This window comes from Leptidea sinapis, chromosome 38, assembly GCF_905404315.1.
Source record: "Leptidea sinapis chromosome 38, ilLepSina1.1, whole genome shotgun sequence".
NCBI classification, from domain to species: Eukaryota; Metazoa; Arthropoda; class Insecta; order Lepidoptera; family Pieridae; genus Leptidea; species Leptidea sinapis.
In genome coordinates, this window is record NC_066302.1 from 3,359,840 (window position 1) to 3,380,317 (window position 20,478).

The following is a 20,478-nucleotide window of genomic DNA, read 5'->3' on the forward strand; positions in this document are numbered from 1 at the left end:
ACCAATATCCCCCGTTTGGCAATTATGCATTATTAAATTCACTATTGAAGATGATTACGTATTATTACATAAGCTTACAGTAGGGTTCAAATTAAGTAATATGAAAATTAAGTCTGAAAATTATCCAAAATGTTAATCTTGTAATGATAAAGGATGGAATTAAGGGCTAACAAACAAAGAAAACACAGTAACCTGCTCCTTTTTTGAAGTCGGTTCAAAAAGGTAGTAATATTTTTTTTATGAAAATTAGGGACGAGACGAGCGGATTGTAATTCCTACGCCATGCCCACTACATTGCAGTGCCGCTCATGATTCTTGAAAAACCCAAAAATTCTGAGCGGCACTACAAATACGCTCGTCACCTTGAGTCTCATTTCCCTGTAATTTAATTAGCGATTCTGACCAAAACACAATAATGTTAACACATTACTGCTTCATGGTAGAAAAATGCGCCATTGTGGTACTCATAATCTAGCCGGCATCCTGTGCAATGGAGGCTCCCACTGGAGAACTGGTTAACTATGAGAGATATAATACGATTGTTTCGTATATTATATACATGTCAAGGCAGCAATTAATATGGTTACTAAGGTAAATACGGACGAAGTCACGGGTAACAGCTAGTATATGATATAAATAATTATCGATTGTTTGAATTTACCTTTCAGGCGTGGCCAGTGTAAGGTTTGGCGCAGGAAAGGCTCCGTCCGCTGCACAGATGACATTCACCGTGTCATCGTCACTCTTGTTCTGGATAAGCCGGAAGTTGGTCTCCGGTACTGCAAAAAGAAACTTTGTAAACACATTGCTGCAGGAAGCGGCGAGAGTAACAGCTGCTCCCACGATTTCGCTACTGCGGAAAACCATTGATATGTTAATCTATATTGAAGCAAATCTTCTGAGTGTATACAATTTCCGTCTTTACAAGTTTTTATCAGAGTTTGGCGTGTTCTTGTGCAAAGTCCATTTCTGTTTTGTATTTAATATTAAGTATAATAATAAATATTGACACACTTTTACACAAATTATCTTGCCCCAAACTAGGCATAGGCTGTACTATGGGTATTAGACAACGATATATTTAATACTATATACTTACTTAAACATACATAAATACATATAAACATCCATGACTCGGAAACAAACATTCAGATTTAGCACCAGACGGGATTCGAACCCGGGACCTCTAGCTCAGTAGGCAGGGTCTCTAACAACTGGGCTATAGGGGTCGTCCTTAACTACACCAACTAAGTAGAAAAATATTTGTAAGGTTTTCTTAGTGGTATTTATATTTATCATTTGGGAATTGATCAAAAAAATAGTCTTAAGGTGTTAGTTTCTGGCACATTAGTCCCTTTCCGCGAACTAAAGGATAAAATAACTAATACGCCCTGCCCATTTCAATGCAGTGCCGCTCAGGATTCTTGAAAAAACCCTTAAATTCTGAATGGCACTACAACTGCGCTCGTCACCTTGAGACATAAGATGTTAAAGTCTCATTTGCCCAGTAATTTCTCTAGCTACGGCGCCTTTCAGACCGAAACACAGTAATGCTTATACATTACTGCTGCACGGCAGAAATAGTCGCCGCTGTGGTATCCATAATCTAGTCGGTATCCTGTGCAAAGGAGCCTCCCACTGGTATAAAGGACTTGATTTCTAAAACAAGTGGTTAGTATAGATTAAAATTTAAGATATATCATAATAAGATATATTAGTTAATGTATTGACAATAATTATAAAAAACTTCTAGCCACTGTTGAAGCGTTTTTTTAAATATTTTTTTTTATTGAAAAACAGCTCAGACGTCAGTATTACTACTACTCAAGAACGGAAATACTTAAGGACAGCCTGAGACTAGAGTATGAGTCATTTTTGGGCAGGCATTAATATCTATACAGGTAAGCGTTGCCAACCTAATAAAGCATGAAAATTAACGTAAATATATAGAAAACCCAAAAAACATTGATAAATAGCGACGTGTCAAAATGTTTAATTAAATTCAACAAAGTCTACTAAAATAACTACGCATAGAATGAGTAAAATTTTAAAAAGTATGTGCAACTGTTCTATTTGTTTTATTAAACATAATATAATGATATTATTCCCTTAGAATTATTTTCTTTTATAAAATAATTTCTTTTAATAAAGAAAAATATAATTACGTTTGTCTGAAAACACAAGAAACAACAAATAAAATTTGAAAACAAAATTTCATGAACGATGCGGTTGTTGCTTCAAGAACAGTTGAACGAAGAAGCTGAACAAAGATTTTATGACGATACGTCACTCTTATATAGCTAAGTTGGCAGAGCACTCGCACGGAACGCGGGAGGTCGTGGGTTAGAGTCCCGCAGCGTTTATAAAATTTTGTTTTCAAATTTTATCTGTGTGTTAATATCCCAGTAAGTGAGTGACCATAACAAAATTAACAAGCAGCAACACTAAAAGGCTTTAGTACAAGATTTCTTAGTATAAATCATGTATTACATTTATTTATTCACAATTGCACTACGTTTAAAAATAATACCACGAGAGATAGATAATGTCTTTAATCGATAGCTTGTTACAGTCTCTTCATATCCTGTCAAATGTCAAGTGTGGAACTGTAACCTTGATTAATATCCCTACTTATAAATATGAATGTAAGTTTGTTTTTTCACCTTTCATTGCGAAAAACTTAATGGAGGGGTCGAAATCGGGGATGGAAGTTTGTCATTATCAAAGATGACACCATATAACCTTGTATTTAGGCACTTGATAAGAAATAAATAAATATTTAGTCTAGCATTTTTAAAATTTCGACCTGTGTAGGGATGAAAATTCGTATGGTAGTGCAAATAACGTTACGAATACGATTTAATGATATTTGGTACAAAAATACATTTACAAAGGTCATTAGGTAAGCTACCATTTTTTGTAAAAAGGTTCATAAACTGAAGTATGGGATAAAAGTTTGAATAAGAATTCGTCATTTTCGAGCATAAAGCCATGAAACTAGGCTCATCAAACTTAGCCCCCCAAAAAAAAATTTTTTTCTATTTTTGAATTTTCAATATCGCATATCGTTAGTTCGTAGTTTGTTCTTAATTGTTCGCTATAAATAATTGTTTATTCTTTTATTGTTTATTTAAAAACAATAAATTAAAAATGGGGGGAAACGCCTACTATTTAGTTCTGTTACTAGTTAGTTCGGTTCTGGAACTCGCCGGCCGCTACCGCGTCAAGCTACCGCGGCACGCTACGCTCGGCTCGTGCGTTGTTTTAACTATTCTAACATTTTTTTAAAAAAAAATCGAGAACAGACAAATGTTTTTAGAGAACAAATGGCGAACTAACGATGTAATAAAAAAAATAAAAAAAAATCTGGGGGCTTACTTTCCTGAGCTATGAAACTATGTACTTAGGCACTTGATAAGAAATTTTTAAACATTTGTTCGAGCATTTTTGATACTTGGACCGACATGGGGATTAAATAGGATTATAAAAATTGCAGGGACATGCTATGAGTAGAAGAGACTTTCCACAATGACAAGGAATATCTTCTGTATCGTAGAAGAGTGCCGCCAGCAGCGGAAAGAATAGAGTATATAAGTATTATTTGCTAAAGTATCTTAACAATTAAGAAATGCCGCCCAAAGTATCTATTCCATGCGGACGAAGTCGCGGGTAAAAGCTAGTTTAAATATAAAGAAAAAGTACAGCCTACGTCATACGTATGGGCATGTTCTTTACTCATATAAATTGGTATGTTAAGGCGCGGTCATACCTCAATATCCACAAAAATTGGTTCCTTAGAGAGTCGATTACAACATAACGCAATGAAAATATTCCGACGCAAAAAATACATTGCATAAAGAAAGACTTAAAGAAAATTTTAAACCGAATAGTATATTTATATATAATTTGAAATATCCAATAAAAATTTTGGAAGTTGCTTCCCAAAAATAAACTTTCCAGTCAAAAATCTCCGAATTTTCAGCTATAACAACATTCATTTTTTAAAGAATTTAATAGAATAAGTACTTTTTTAAATCTTATACCAAACAATTTTCAATTTAATATATAAATTTTGAATAAACAAAAGAAAATCAGTAAAATAAATGCCCATTTGCAGCTTAGCCACATGATCAACACAAAAACTGTAGGGTTGGTTGTAGAGTTTAGAATCCTAGTCAGTCCGCGCCTTAAGCAGCAAAAATATTCTCAACAAAAAGCTTCTGGCAATCGCCGGCAGTCGTGTGTCATTTTTTAAATTCAACCCAAGTAGTCCCCAACATTGCATGCAGCTAATTAGACATAAACATGCAAACAAGAACAACTTCTTGTTTTTACAACCAAAACAATTTCGTTAAGCCGAACTGTCTCGTGATAGGAATTTTTGTTTTCACAAAGCCATGTTAGCTTTGTTTCAACTCTGTTTTAACTTTAATAGCTTTATTTAAATTACTCTAATGTGAGTTTCAAACAGCAAAATTACACTCAAATTAAAATTAAATGGCTTAAAAAATATACAGTTATGCAGGTTGTTGCATGTGTATGGTTTCTATTAGATTCTTAAAATTCGTACTAATCTTAATATATATAAATTACGTGACACGTTGTTTGTCCGCGATGGACTCCTAAACTAATGAATGGATTTTAATGGGGATTACTTCATGGAGTGCAGTTTGGTCCAACTTGAGAGATAGGGTAGTTTTTATTTCGATTTGGGACCCATAATTATTTTTATTTTCAATATTTGTTTTGTATGGACATATTTTCTATGAGAGAATTCAAGCATTTTTTACGAAATAATTCTTGATGATTTGAAATATTATTGGCAAATTTGTATAAAACAGTATTTTTTTACTATCTACAGAACAACGCCTGTCGGGTCAGCTAGTATGTTATAATGTTAAATTTAAGAAATGGAGAACTCATTTTCTGCTTGGTTTGAATTTCAAAGCAAATTTAAAAATTTATTACTAAGTTCCCATGAAAACGTGGCCATAAATCTGCGTGCTGTCAAAAACTCTGAAGAAAAATGCAAGTAAGGGAAGTGAGCAATAAAATGCACCGTGCAGGTAAATTTATTACCAAGCAACATCTCGATACTTAAGATGACTTATATATTATTATACAAATAGGGTTTCTTTGTCGTTTATTGCATAAAAGTATTCACATTTAATTGTTACCTATTCGGTGAGGTCCTTCGGCAGGTATCGTCATGATCGCCTTACGGCCGTTACCAATATTGAGTCTATATAAAAATCATAACTATCGTTGACTTTTTTGTCCCAATAAACTTATAATCGACGGTAACTCCGTGCACGCTGTCTGTCAATGGGACGACGTATAGCTTACCAGCGATATAAAGTTTGTATGGAAATTGCGATAAGAATGACTTATATTGGGACAGCTTCAGATTATTCACAGCTAATTAACAGTAGAAGGTAGTAATTTATCTCTACCTATAGATTGGATTGGGAACGGCCGTTAATCTCATTACAATTTCGGGAAAGCGATGAAAGCAATGGATGTTCCATGCGTGATGTTCCAAATGATAGTGTACGGTCCCTGTCGTTCTTGAAATCTAGAACGCTGAATTAATCAATAAAATCATAAAACTATATATATATATTCTAAAAATTATGTCACATGTTTATAGAATCTTAGCATTATCCATAATTTATTTAGTAATCGTGAGTATATTGTTATATTTTTAATGTACTCGAAATTCTTTTGATATTTTTAACTATGTAGAAACGTTGTATAAATTTATTTATTTGAAGCTGTTAATATCGATTCAAAAGAGTGGCAGCAATTTCTAAGTCACTTATTTAAAATTATCAGAAGAAGAAGCAGATATCTCCATTACAGGATCACTTATTCACCACAAATAGCGTTTGTTCACGAGCTTGACGCATGCAACAACCATCATCACCTTCGACCATACTTTAGGGAAGGGAACGACCCTCGCCACGATGCGGCCACAATAAATGACATTTAAGCAAACACGACGAATAAAGATGGTTATACCACTAAAACAACTTGTTTCTGAACAATAAGAAGATTAAAGGTTTGAAATAAATATTCATCATCAGCCGGAAGACGTCCACTGCTGGACAAAGGCCTCCCCCAAAGATTTCCACGACGATCGGTCCTTCGTAATTAAAAGAAATGAAGAGATCCTCAGGAGAACCAAAGTTACCGACATAGCCCAAATGATTGCGAAACAGAAGTGGCAGTGGGCAGGGCACATATCTCGACGGACAGATGGCCGTTGGGGCAGTAATGTCCTCGAATAGCGACAATGTATCGGAAGACGTAGTGTTGGTAGGTCCCCCACAAGATGGACCGACAATCTAGTCAAGATCGCCAAAATACGTGGGATGAGGGCAGCGCAGGAAATAAATATTGCAGTCATATTAATTATTTAACAAACATTTTTATCATAAATAAAACTCCTTATTATTTTTTAAATTAAAACGCCCGAAAACCATATCCACCATTTGTATAAAAACAAGTTTGAAATGTAACACACAAGCCTTTACTTCCGATGGTCTCGAATCCTTACGAGTGCTTTAAGCGTAAAAAGAGATGTAAAGCGGATAGCAGATGCTGGTGCGAATAAAACTCGCTTAGCCTTACAAAAACATGGATTTGGTGCAAGGCAAAAGCGGAAGTATCTTGTAGTACACACCATGAATTATTATTTGAGTCGTTTTATATGATACAAAATGACAATTCTTCTTATAAATATATTCAATAAATTTAATTTAATTAACCTACATGAACAAAAATAAAATATTAGAGTTGTGTTTTAGGACAACTCACCAACTTTTTATTTATAGTAAAATAATACACAAGGCCAATCTATATATATATAAATTACGTGTCACGTTGTTTTTCCGCGATGGACTCCTAAACTAATGAACGAATTTTAATGGGGATTACTTCATGGAGTGCAGTTTAGTCTAAATGTATAAACGTAAAAGTCCTGACTGACTGGACTGACTGACTGACTCACTCCCATAGATCAACGCCCAGCCCAAACCGTTGAACCTAGAAAGCTGATTTTTTTACAACAGGTAGTTTACATAACGTAAGTTATAACGTTAGTGGATACTAAGAAGGGATTTTTGAAAATTCCACCCTTAAGGCGGTAAAATGGGGGTTGAAAGTTTGTATGGGGATGGAGTAAAATTTTAAGTAAGAGACTTGAAACATTGCGTATGGACTCCTTATTACAATACAAGAAAACGACTTTCAGCATTTTGAAAATTTTCGCCCTAAAGGGGTTAAAAAGGGGTGCAAAGTTTGTATGAACCGATTTAGATGAAATCTCGATTTAGATAGTTTGAGACCCGGGAAGGTCATATGATAGTTTTTATCCCGAAAATCATTCCCTAAGGGAATGAAAAGGGGGGTGGAGATTTGTATGGTGCTACGAAATTTAAACGAGTTCCACACGGACGAAGTCGCAGGCAGAAGCTAAATAGGGGTGCACAGTATGTATGGGGAAACTCTTTTTTGAGCTATAAAAAATAGGGTCTTAAATAGATTTTTTTGAGATTTGGTTACATGTAGGTATGGAGTGCCTCCCTTAATTTTTATTTCGACTTCAAACATGGAAAACGTCTCAAACAAGAAAATTAATAGGTGAAATAGTAATTGATATGATTAGTGCGCGTATTACACATTCAAATATTTTTTATGCATGATTAAAACGCGTATGTCGTAAACTTCTACGCAAACAACAATTTCAAAATTGAAAAGACAACCAGTGGCTCATTTGTACAGGAAGCCGGCTAGATTATGGGTACCACAACGGCGCCAATTTCTGCCGTGAAGCAGTAATCTGTAAATGTGGTCTAAAGGGCGCCGTAAATTACTGTGCAAATGACACTTAACATCTTATGTCTCAATGTGACAGGCGCAATTGTAGTGCCACTCAGAAATTTTGGGTTCTTCAAGAATCCTGAGCGGCACTGCATTGTAATGGGTAGGGCGTTTCAATTACCATTAGCTGAACGTCCTTCTCGACTCGTCTCTTATTAAACTACTTGTCACTAATTCGGTGGCCCTTTGAGTTGGTGAATCAAATGGCATAAAAAGGCAAATTGCATTTATTTTCTCAAAATTGATTCCTTTAGAAGTATTTTTGATGTCATTTCTAATATAACAGATATTACTACCGCTTTGGAAACAAATGGCGCTTTGAGAGAGAAGATGCGGCGCAAGAAACTCTGCCTTTTCTTTTTCTTTCCTTTTCTTGCGCTCTTTTTGATAAAAATTTACAATATTGTACTGTCATTGCTATTGCTATAAAATAATTATAGTCTAGTCCCAAGCTTTCCGATCACTAAGATATTCAGCTGTGGAGTATTTGGATTCACGACAGAGCCATTTCTTAAAAAAACATTTAAATTTATTTATAGAGAATGCCTGAAAAGTGGCTGGGACTTTATTATAATAGTGTATACATTTAACCTTTAAGCTATTATGCATCTTATGAAGCCTACAAGAATTAGTTATACCACAATGCGAGACAATCGGAATTTCGAAATATATTCTATAAAAAATAATTATAATAAATGATATACTTAGAAAATTTCGCTGGAACATCTACTTTGTGCCCAATTACATAAGCAATGAAGTTGGCAGTGGGTACGTGTCAGGCTGGGGTCTGTAAACGTTTTACGAGAAATATAACAAATATGAAATTCTAAAGAGCTGACTCGCCTAAAGTTTTTGCTTAGAAATGTCACAATAAATGTTTACTTTAATAATTCAAGATTACTGAATCTATGCGACATATAAGTGAGAGATTTATTCAAATGAATTCTAAGTTAGATTAATTAATTAAAATTAAAACTTAAATGATTTATTACTGTTCTATCTCATTATAATTAGTAAATATTATTAAGGTTGCAGTCGGCAGGTAAGGTAATGATGAAACTAACAGAGGTACGTGTCAGAGTCACCAATTTTTGTTCTGATGAACAACAAGGACCCATCGTATCCACCCCATAGGAATGAACATATATATATAATCAATATATTAATTCAGATCCAGAGTAATTCCGTCCCTATACCTACCGCCTTAACTATACTAAGTCTGGCCATAAATACTGTTACAATTAAAAATAAACAAAATATTACATTTAAATTTGGAATCTGTCATTTTTATATGATTGTTCATTAAGTTTTCTTATTTTGGTGCCAATACATTGCACAATATTTTGCGATATTAAAAATAATCCATACGATTGGCAGTGAAGAATATTCCCATGGAAAGAGTGCGTGCTTCTATTGATAACTGGCCTCAACATTTAAAGGACTGTATTGCAACCATGAAGACAACTTCGCATAAGCTTTTTATATTCTAAATTGTTTTATATTTATGTATTAAACTAACACACCGTAAGACTAATAAATGTTATTTGCAATTAAAATTTTTTTCTTTGTTTAAGTATTTATGGCAAGACGAAGTAGTTAATTATAAGAGGGCGCCATGATGTCTATACAAGTCGCATCCTACATACACCCAGGGGACCTACTTCAGGGAACGTCATACCATCCCGTCTCCTGCCATCATCAGGTGATACGTCACGCTAAGTAAATATTAGTACTTTTGTCACGGACTAGTAAAAAAATAAGGACTCCGTATCACCTTACATAACAGTGTAGCGCCAAAACAAGCCGATTATCGTGTAAAGACATAGCCCCACGCACACACTTACACTACTATAGGCCGATAGCCGACCATTATGATAATTGTCACCGTCTGTGATAGATCAGTTTACGTCTCAATAAAATATTTTAAAAATGCCGTCGTGCGTTGTGAAAAAAGTGTAAAAACGATATTATATAAGTATTTGTGGTCATATATGGTTATTTCAGGGAGAAAAAATTGTTTAACTAGTATCTCCCGTAACCGCACACACACTAGCATAACGGTGCTTCAATTGCTAATATCACGGCGAGGAGTCCTTCTTTTTTTACTCGTCCGAGACTTTTGTAATACATTAATTAAAAACAGAGAGTATTGAAAATATCTAACTTAGCAAATTACATCATCATTAGCACTGCACTACTTGGCATGATATATACCTACATACAAACAGTTTGTTATTTCTAAGTGGTATCCCTCAATTCTGGGATTAAATATAGAAATTTAATTTGTACCAAGACGGAACCCGAGAGACTTATTTTTTTATGAAAATAAGGCACGAGACGAGCAGAACGTTCAGCTGATGGTAATTGACCCATTACAATGCAGTGCCACTCACGATTCTTGAAAAACCAACAATTCTGAGCGGCACTACAATTGCGCTCGTCACCTTCAGACATAAGATGTTAAGTCTCATTTGCCCAGTAATTTCACTAGCTACGAGGCCCTTCAGTCCGAAACACAGTAATATTTACACATTACTGCTTCACGGCAGAAATAGGCGCCGTTGTGGTTCCGATAATCTAGCCGGCATCCTGTGCAAAGGAAGGCTCCTGTGCACAGGAAGCCACTGGTAGGTCCACTGGTGATTTCGAGTAGGTACCCCATCGTTCATAAATTTTAGTAAAAACTAAATACATACAATTCAATAAATTTGAAGCTTGGACATCAAACTTGACACGCTGCTTAAGAATCTTAAGTTGTTACTGCTAGAGATACGTCAAAATATCGTCAGGAGAACTCAAGCTGTGGAAGACAACACTTACTGTAGTAACAATCGCTCAACTAAGTTTCCAAATGAAACCACTCAAAGTTATAAAGCTTGCATACGTTGGAAACTTAATTCATTAACTAATGGAGGGAGGGAGGTTGTATTCAATGTTTTATGTATTATTAATACAGTTTGAAAATGATTAGTGAAAGCTAAGCTGGCTTTTAACATTATGGATTTACATTTTATCTTGGAGTTAGAAAGCTTATCAGGGAGATATAAATACTATCGGTTATAATAAAGGTAATTTATGAAGTTATATTTATAATGTGTTCATTTATTATGTTTAATCAACTAGTTGACCCGACAGACATTGTTCTGTACATCTATATATATAAAAATGAATTGCTGTTCGTTAGTCTCGCTAAAACTCGAGAACGGCTGGATGAATTTGGCTAATTTTGGTTAAAGTTAAAAGGGTTAAAAGGTGAATAAATATGAAAATGCACGGAATTAAATAAAAACAACGATTTTGATTTTCCTTTGATTTGCCTCCGTCGTTCAGAAATCAAATTGAAAAAATAGTTTAAAATGAATAACTAATTAGAATCTTTGTATCTTTCTCAGGAGGTTAAAAAAACGCACTTTATTCTAGCTACATATACTTGATAGATTAACTACAGCTGTTAACTATGATGGCAATACAACGTTTGCTGGGTCAGCTAGTAATAAATAAATACTGTTTTTTTATGAATTTATCAATAATATTTCATAACATCAAGAATTATTTTGTAAAATATGATCCCTGTTGTTATAATGAAATTGTTTCACAGCGGAACTGTCACACCGTGCGTCAATAAATTCTGTCATGGAAAATACTATGTCCATACAAAAAAAATATTGGAAATAAAAACTATCCTATCTCTCAAGTTGAACTAAACTGCACTCCATGAAATAATCCCCCTTAAAATCCGTTAATTGGTTTTGGAGTTCACTGGAAAAAAACATCGGGACACTGGATTTATAAGATAAGATGTATTGGTAATTAATGTACTACATAAAAATACACTTTATTTTTGAACATTCCTTTTGAAAATACCTAACAAAACCTCCAATGAACTTCGTGCCCAGTTGTCTTTTTTCCTATTACTAAAAGATAACAGGAAACTTTATAAGATCGCGTCATAGTCGGTTGATCCGTCTGTCTGTTAATACTACAAAGGCGGTGATAAGTAATTGCTACTTATTTAAACAAATAACGAGATATAAATGCAGTCGTATGAAGGGTATTTACCATAGATTTACAATTATAGACAGATAAGCATACTACGAGATAGAAGACATCTCTAACGAATATACAGCAAGATAGAAAACGTAAGTGATAGTATTTTCTTTGATTAACGCGAGTGTTACACATTTAAAAAAAAACACTTTTAAGTTTTAAGTTACATTTTTATTTTTGTTAACCCGACATTTCAAAACCTTTCCAGATCTCGTTTTGAGGGGGACTGCAGATGAAATTAGTCAAAGATAGTATTTGTCATAGTTGTCATTATGAAGTTTAGCGCCATTTATTGCCGTAGAGGTAGTATTTGCTATAGACAGGTGGTATGTGTAGTAAATCTATTGTTAAAACAAAGATACAATTACCCGCGTTTTAATCATTCAAAAGTATTTTTTTAATGTGTAACACTCGCGTTAACAAAGAAAATACTGTCACTTACGTTTTCTATCTTGCTGTATATTCTTTCGAGATGTCTTCTATCTCGTAGTACGCCTATCTGTCTATAATTGTAATCCTATGGTAATTACTCTTCATAAGACTGTGTTTATGTCTATTGTTTCTGAACCCAATTTTGATTGACAAGTCATAAACAGTCGGCCATTTGAACATTAAACCACTAGCTAACGCACACATTGACAAATCAAAACTGGTCACACATCATATTATGCCATCATATGCCAGTACTACGAGCCATCTCTCTTCTAAACTATGTACCATGGGTGTTACGGATATTCGCATTCGCATTCGCATCCGCATATGCTTAACATTCGCATCAATTCAGACATCCGCATCCATATCCGCATTTATTGATATCTATTACGGATGCGGATCTGCGAATATTTTATAGGCTATTATAGTATTAAAAACGACCAAAAATTGTTTCAGTTTTGTTCTCAAAATTAGATTAGTATAAGTTTTTAAGTATAGGTAATTTTTTTTGTTTTATAGGCTATAGGAATGAAATATGATCAAAAATTGTTTTAATTTTGTTTGTTAGTATTTAATAAAATCATAAAAAATTAAAACGATTTTTATTTATTCATGGACTCGAAATAAAAATATCTTTAAAAAAATCCGCATCCGCATCGACATCCGCATCCGCGGATGTGAACGTCTATTAATTCGCATCCGTATCCGCGGATGTGAAAAAATTTGCATCCGCAACAACCCTGCTCTGTACTTGAGATTGTTCCACAGTGTGATTTATTTGACAGCTCGATGGGATATTTGGGCAAAGAATGTAAGAAAAGATTTGAGAGCATGATGCATGTAAGCTCTAAAGAATAATATAGTTTTAAGATTCTGATTTTTCTACTTCTCTAGTAGTTGTATCAGTATAACGACTTGGATTTAAACATGGAAATAAACAGTAATAATGATATATCCGGTTAAATGGTCAGGACGCTAGCTAGCATATTTAAGTCTATGGTATTTGAAAATAACTCTTATATCCCTACAATTATTATAAAACACGGTCACCCGCTGCATCTGTCTGCCTGTTCCTGAGAAACTCAAAAACTGCATCGCCAATTTTCAGGTTATTTAGACCAATAGATAGCGTGGTTCTCGAGTAACGTTTTAGTATATATATATATATTGTATATATTAACGATATTTGTTTTAGGTTTCGGGAAAGAATGAGCCATCTGGGAGTTTTCAACGAAAACGTTGTCTAAACCCTTTGAGATATAATAAAACAATGTATGATGGAATTGTGTATCTTATATAGGTCTACAGTCAAAGTCAAAGATGGCATATGTCTATCTCTTAAGGGTCACATACTATATCCATTTTAATACTTTAAAACATTGCCAATTTCAATGCGGTGATGTAAAAGCTGTTTACACAAATACGTTTTTGTTTCATTTTAAACTCAAACTCTGATCACACATTTCCGATGACTTTAGACTACATTATCCTGAATACTTATATCATTGTATTTATATTGACAGAACAGCGTCTGTTGGGTCAGCTAGTGTGATATAAAAGTCAAAGTAAAACAGTATATGACACAAAAACACATTACGACATAATGGTGTAGCAATAAAGAAGCACTCACCGAATACAATCATCTGTTTCGTTCGCGAATCTTCCTCCATAAACGTTGAGACAACGCACGTATAATCTCCTGATATATCGGTATTGGGCTTCACTATTCGTAAGGCCCTGTGCATTTTTAACGGATCGTTCGAAGCTCGATATGTTAAGTCAACCCTGCCTCGCAAAATTCCCATATCCTGAGGTTTTTGCGACATTATCCACTGATACACTGGTCTGGCTTTGTTCTTGAAAAACCACTTCACCATTAGTCCTGAAGTATCATTACCAATAGTATAATCACAGTCTAATACAACCGCATCTTGTACACCATATTGTATTATATCCGGTACACTGATTTTCACTATTTTCACCGCTCGCAGCCCTGAAACAAAACATTTACATAAGTTTCGAAACATTTGTATCTTTAACAGATAAGTAAATTTAACAATCAAGTTTCGGCTATGCTGGCTTTCATAAATATTTTGTCTAGAAGTTGAGGAATAATCTCCAATGAATGGGTATTTATTTAATGTTTCAAACTGGTTTTATAGGTCAAATTGATATACGTTATAGATCTGTCTGTAGTTTGCCTCCATGTTTCACCACCATTCTATTCGACTGAGTATCTCAACAGAATTTGTAGAATTGTGTGGTATGGAATTTTAACAGTCAATCAATAAGACGTAGTATTAATCCTTTATAATAGTGAAATAATATTGCGTTGCAAAGAAATAAACTCTGTAATTTTTTTTTTTTTAACTTAAGTATAAAGTAAAGTATGCATTTATCCATGACAACACAAAAATTATATACATAGTAAACTTAACAAATTAATAAGACAATGTCATGAAAAGGACATCCACTCGGCATTTTTGGAATAGAAATAAGGATCACCCCAATTCAAACACTGATTTTCAGTAGATAATTTTGTATTTAAAACACTTATTTTTGAATTTCAAAAAGATCTTGAAATATATTTTTTTATGACAATAAGAGAGGAGAAGAGCAGGACGCTCAGCTGATGGTAATTGATACGATAATTCAAACGCCCTGCCCATTACAATGCTGTGGCCGCTCAGGATTCTTGAAATTCCCAAAAATTCTGAGCAGCACTACAATTGCGCTCGTCACCTTGAGACATAAGATGTTCCATTTGCCCAGTAATTTCACTAGCTACGGCGCCCTTCAGAGCGAAACACAGTCATGTTTACTCATTATTGCTTCACGGCAGAAATAGGCTGGTGCCTATTAGAGTGCCGGCTAGATTATGGGTACCACAACCGGTGGTAAAGTATTGAACTATAAGCCACAGAACAGTTTAAAGAGTGAAATAATATTGAATTGCAAAGAAATAAAATTTGCTTAAAATTTTTTTCATAGATTAAACTCATATTTTTAAATTTGAAACAAATTTTGAAATTAGTATTGAACTATAAACCACAGAATAATTAAAAGAGACTATAAGCTAAGTACATGACAATGTAGTCATACTTAATGGTTAATGACTCACTAATTAAATTACAAGTAACATAAAAAAACTCAAAGTGTGAGTGGGTACTTAGTAACTTTCCTGACTAATTAGACGAAACCTAGTAATTTTAAATGAATTACCAATTGGAAAACTACAACTCGACAAAATGCGAGCTTAACCACGCTGTCCGCAAGTCGACAGAAAACACAGTCTCTTAACCTACTTTTAAAGTATTCCGAGCTCACAGACGCAGAATTATTTTATCCATATCCGTAACATTAATATTTATGGAAAGCCAAGTTTGTAGGAAGCTAATTTAGATTCACCCTTGTTCCTCAAAAGCAGGTGCGTTTTAAAAATGGTTGCGACGCGCTTATCAAAATTTCATCAGTGTGGCAAAGTGAAAATGGATTGTGACAGAGTAATTTAGGAGTGGAGATGTTGAGCTTACAGTATTTAAAATTAATTACAATGTAATGACATTCGTGTCAAACTTGTATGACATTTTAATAAAAGGTCCAAATTATAGTGATTCAGCCCACGCGATCTTTATTAAATGTCACAAAACTAATCTGTTAAGACTGATAATGCTAAAATAAATAATCAGTTTGTAAAATTGAGTACAAAACTAAAGAAACATAATAGTAACTGTTCTATATTAACATCTTACGTTATATATGATTGAAAACAAAGATTTTTTGCTTTAAGTAGTCCGTAAATTTAAGTCTGACGTTATATTATAGTTTGCAAGAGTTATATTACTATGAGTTCAAGGGGAGAACCTCATAAAAATGATTTATGTTCAACATCGACGCTTATGTGTGGGATTCACTTGATTATATTTGCGCTCTGTACTTGAACTTTGATAAACTCAAAATATATTCAAGCAGGGCTTACAAAATATTTGAATCAGTTGCTCTAACTGTATATCCAGCATCATGGCTTGTTTTGAAAATGTTTCTGTTTGTTTCACTGCAATGTAGAATCCTTAGTAATATTATATAATATGTGAATGTAAATTTGTTTGTAACGCTTACACGCCGGAGCTACTAAACTGATTTTTATGAAATTTAATCAGTACAGTACATCGGTACAACGATAGACTAGAGCTTGGGAAAAGACATAGGGTACATTTTATCCAAGAAAGAATTTGTGAAAAAGTGAAATTCACGTCGATGTCACGTGAGAGAGATAACTATAACAATAGTAGGTTTAGTTTGCCATAGCAATGTTCCTCGAAATTATATAATATGTTGGGAACGGGAGTGAAAACCGGAACCGGAACTGAAATAGTACATGAGATAATCTTCAATTCCAAACTTGCTTATTATTTTTAAAAACCCTTTATCTACGCGGACGAAGTCGCAGGCATCAGCTAGTATGTATATAAGAGTATCTTAATATAATCCTCATTATTTGTGTGTCTAGTTTTCATCTACGAATACATAGCGGTTTTCAAAGAACTTCTAAATATTCTTCCCAAGGGAACGATTTTTTACGTGATATTTTATTATAAACATTACTATACCAGTGATCAAAAAGCGGCAGTGATTACCTAACACGAAAACACCTTGAAGTTGAAAAGTACAAAATCTTTTGTTCAATTGTCTCTCTGTTTTCCATTCAATTTTAGAAAGAAGTATATTATTTAAAAAAAAGCTGGTGTCAATATTAAGTGCCAATATTTTTAATGATGTTGAGTACTGCGCGTAAGAGTATGGTCCGGTCGCCATCTTTGTGCGTCATAGTGACGTCAGGTCAAGGAAACTCTTTAAAGTCAATAATCAAAAGCACCGATTGCAAACAACCTAATTATATCACTGCCGCTAACGTTAATATGCCATTACCATACATTAAGGAAAAGTCTCCGTTGAGCTCCAACTAGATACCGCAATATCTAAGAACAACGGAGACCCCCCCTAATCTAAGGCCTTTATATATTACCATCATTATGTGCCATCATAACCATTTGCAAACTGCTGACTTCCAACTAACATCATGCAGACCTTAATATGACAAGGTTCTATTTCAATTTCAACGAGTAAGTATTTAATCCTAATTACTGTTCAAGATCTTTCTCGACGCTAAAAATATACAGCACTATTATACGGCTGCAGAGCCGTGACACAAAACAATCAAAGTTGAATGGAAATTTAAAGAGGCTATTTGAGAAATAGCACTACTAAGGCCCGGTATCCACTACAGCGGAAAGAAGAGGAGATATATTTTGATAACCAATCCGATTTCGTTATTTCTACATTTCCTCTCCCCTTTCCTCTAGCTTTCGTGGAAATGGGTCAATCGGAGAGGAGAGGATAGGAGATGTCTAATTTTTTTATAGAATTTTGTGCCGCGATGACCGATCAAGCGGCGCGGCAGAGCAGAGATGCGTTAAGGCGGGCGTGATGACGTCATCCTTTCGTACACATTACTTGACTGATTTCGATCTCGCACAGCTCAGATCTCTTGTCCGCTTTGGTGGAAATAAACTGACAGCTTTGCGGCTCATCTCCTCTCCGCTTTGGTGGATACCGACCCTTAAGCACCAACTCGTTTTTATTTCAAAATAGGTTACGGATTGTTCCAGAGGTTTCAATTTATAAAATTATTGTTCAGCAAACAATAGAAGTCATAATGTTTCGAATAATATATATCGCAATGTCGCCACAAATGAGGGAACATGCAGTTGAAAATATCTGCTAACAAGGTGTATATCATTCTCATGTGAGACTCGGGTCAGCGGAGTTGAATGCATGTGGTTGCTTTGTTACTGGGATGGACTCAGGGGTCACATTTAAGGGCCCTTCTCGTCAAGTTGATTTTGTTTCAATAGCATGATATTTTTATTATAAACAATCTTATTTACTGAGTTGTAAGTAACGTGCACGAGATAAAATAAACAAATGAATTTTATCTACACACACACACACACACACACATATATAAATATATATATATATATAAGTATTTTTATATTAGGTTTTTGACAAGTCAAGATAGATCAAACACAGTCGATCTGAAAATGTGTCCAGCAAAGGTCACGAAACGTCATTTTAAATAAATAAAAATTAAAACATAACTTTCACGCAAAGCCTTTGTGTAAAAATAAAGTTATAATAAGACGCGTTTAGATCTTTTTAAAAGTATTTTATTTAAAAAAAAATGAGATAGAGCCGTTAATCATATTGCAATCATTAATTTTGCATAACTCCTCTCAGACATCATACGTAATAATAATAATAAGCCATTTATTTCATAACCCATATTATACAACCAAATGCTGGTAATTTAAAGTTCTTAAAATCTAGTGTTAGTTTTACTTAAAGTGACTAATTTAATTATTTATTCTTATATAATTTTGGTTATGAGGCGGTTATAGGCCTATAGGCCCATAGGTTATAGGCCTCCCATAACTTTTTCCATTTTTCCCTATCCTTGCTCTAATTGATCCAGTTTCTCCCCACCGCCTGCACGATGTCACCTGCCCATCGCTGCTTTGGTCTACCAGTGCATCTTTTATCTGGTGGTCCTTTCCATTTGGTTTTCTCTATTGTCCACCTTCTGTCTGTGAAGCGTGCAATGTGGCCAGCCAATTGCCACTTCAATGTTAGCGCGTGTCTTAGTGCATCGGTAAGCTTGGTTTTCTTTCTAATGTCTTCACTATGTACTTTTTGTAGTTTTCTGATCCGCAACATGCTTAACATGAGATGACCACCACCCTCCAAACATCATACATATACCACGGACGAGAAAAAAAATAAGGACTCCGTGTCACCTTACATAACAGTGAAGCACCAAAACAAGCCGGTAAACGTGTATATACATAGCCCCACGCACACATTTACACTAATACAAGCCGATCGGCCGCCATTATGAGATTTGCCATCGTCTGTGACAGATCAGTTTGCGTCGCAATAAAATATTTTAAAAAAGCCGTCGTGAACGGAACGGAACCCCTATAGATTCGTCAAGTCTGTCTGTCTATCCGTATGTCACAGCAACTTTTTTCCGAAACTATATGAACTATACTGTTGAAACTTGGTTAGTAGATGTATTCTGTGAACCGCATTAAGATTTTTACTCAAAAATAGGGAATAAACAATAAATTTTCGGGGTTCCCTATACTAAAAACTGAAACTCTTTGTGTCTCGCAAGGTGCTAGAAGCCATAGAAGTTGACCGTCGACCTAATTTTAATAGAGACAAGGGTTGGGCTCTTCAACCAACTTGGAAACCAAAACGCATCTCGCAATAAGACCCATAGTGCCTATGATCACGTAGTGGACATTGTCAGTACATTTTGTGCACCCTCGGACACCAATAGTGACACAATGTCAGTGATGTGTCACGCACTACGAACCCAAGTCCACAGTAAGAGGTGGGACGTTTTCGCCAACCCACCACACTCACCCTGATGAAGGACCTCCGAGTCGGTACCTACACCGACGAGAAGTGAGTAAAGTAGTAATAAACTCACGAAAGTTTTAATAATTTAACCTTAATTGTATATTCAACTCATATTTTGTCAATATTCAATATATTTAAGCGTAGGTAGGTATTAGCGTAGGTAGTTAGGTATAAGAATGTAGAAACTACTGTTGTTCTATTAATAAATAAACATTGAAACAATAAGGGCCCCAGTATTAGCGACCGTCCCCTTACTGTAATATAGTTGAACTGTCAACGTCTTTGGTCACAAGTGCCTGGTGCCAGCAATGGCAGGTGCTTAGCGCTCCACAATCGCTGACTCGTAGAAATGCAGTGTTATTGCAACTTGTCTCCACTGTCGAAATTGTCACGTTCAACGCTTGCGATCATATTTTCTGGTTGCAGTGCAAATGAGTAAAGTTTAAACGGTGCGAATGTGTTGGATATGTTCAAATTAAACCTCTGGTATTATGTTGAATATTTGGTGTATCTTTCTCTGTAACTTTACTACAATAATTTTGAAAGCGAATTGGTCTTGTGCGCTGAGTAGGTATTGCAAATATGATAAAGAGAAGGATGAGTTTGTTGTTCAAAAATTGTTTCAAA

At 34.7% G+C, this 20,478-nt stretch overlaps 1 protein-coding gene across 1 annotated transcript in view; it reads right to left on the bottom strand.

The window, feature by feature from the left end:
• LOC126975984 (uncharacterized) overlaps positions 1–20,478 on the bottom strand; it is a 101,821-nt gene that overhangs the window by 25,473 nt on the left and 55,870 nt on the right. Inside the window, exons 2-3 of the mRNA XM_050824120.1 lie at positions 13,994–14,356; positions 662–779 (exon numbers count right to left, since the gene is read on the bottom strand). Of these exons, the coding sequence (XP_050680077.1) occupies positions 662–779; positions 13,994–14,356 (481 nt within the window). The remainder of the gene's footprint in view (positions 1–661; positions 780–13,993; positions 14,357–20,478) is intronic.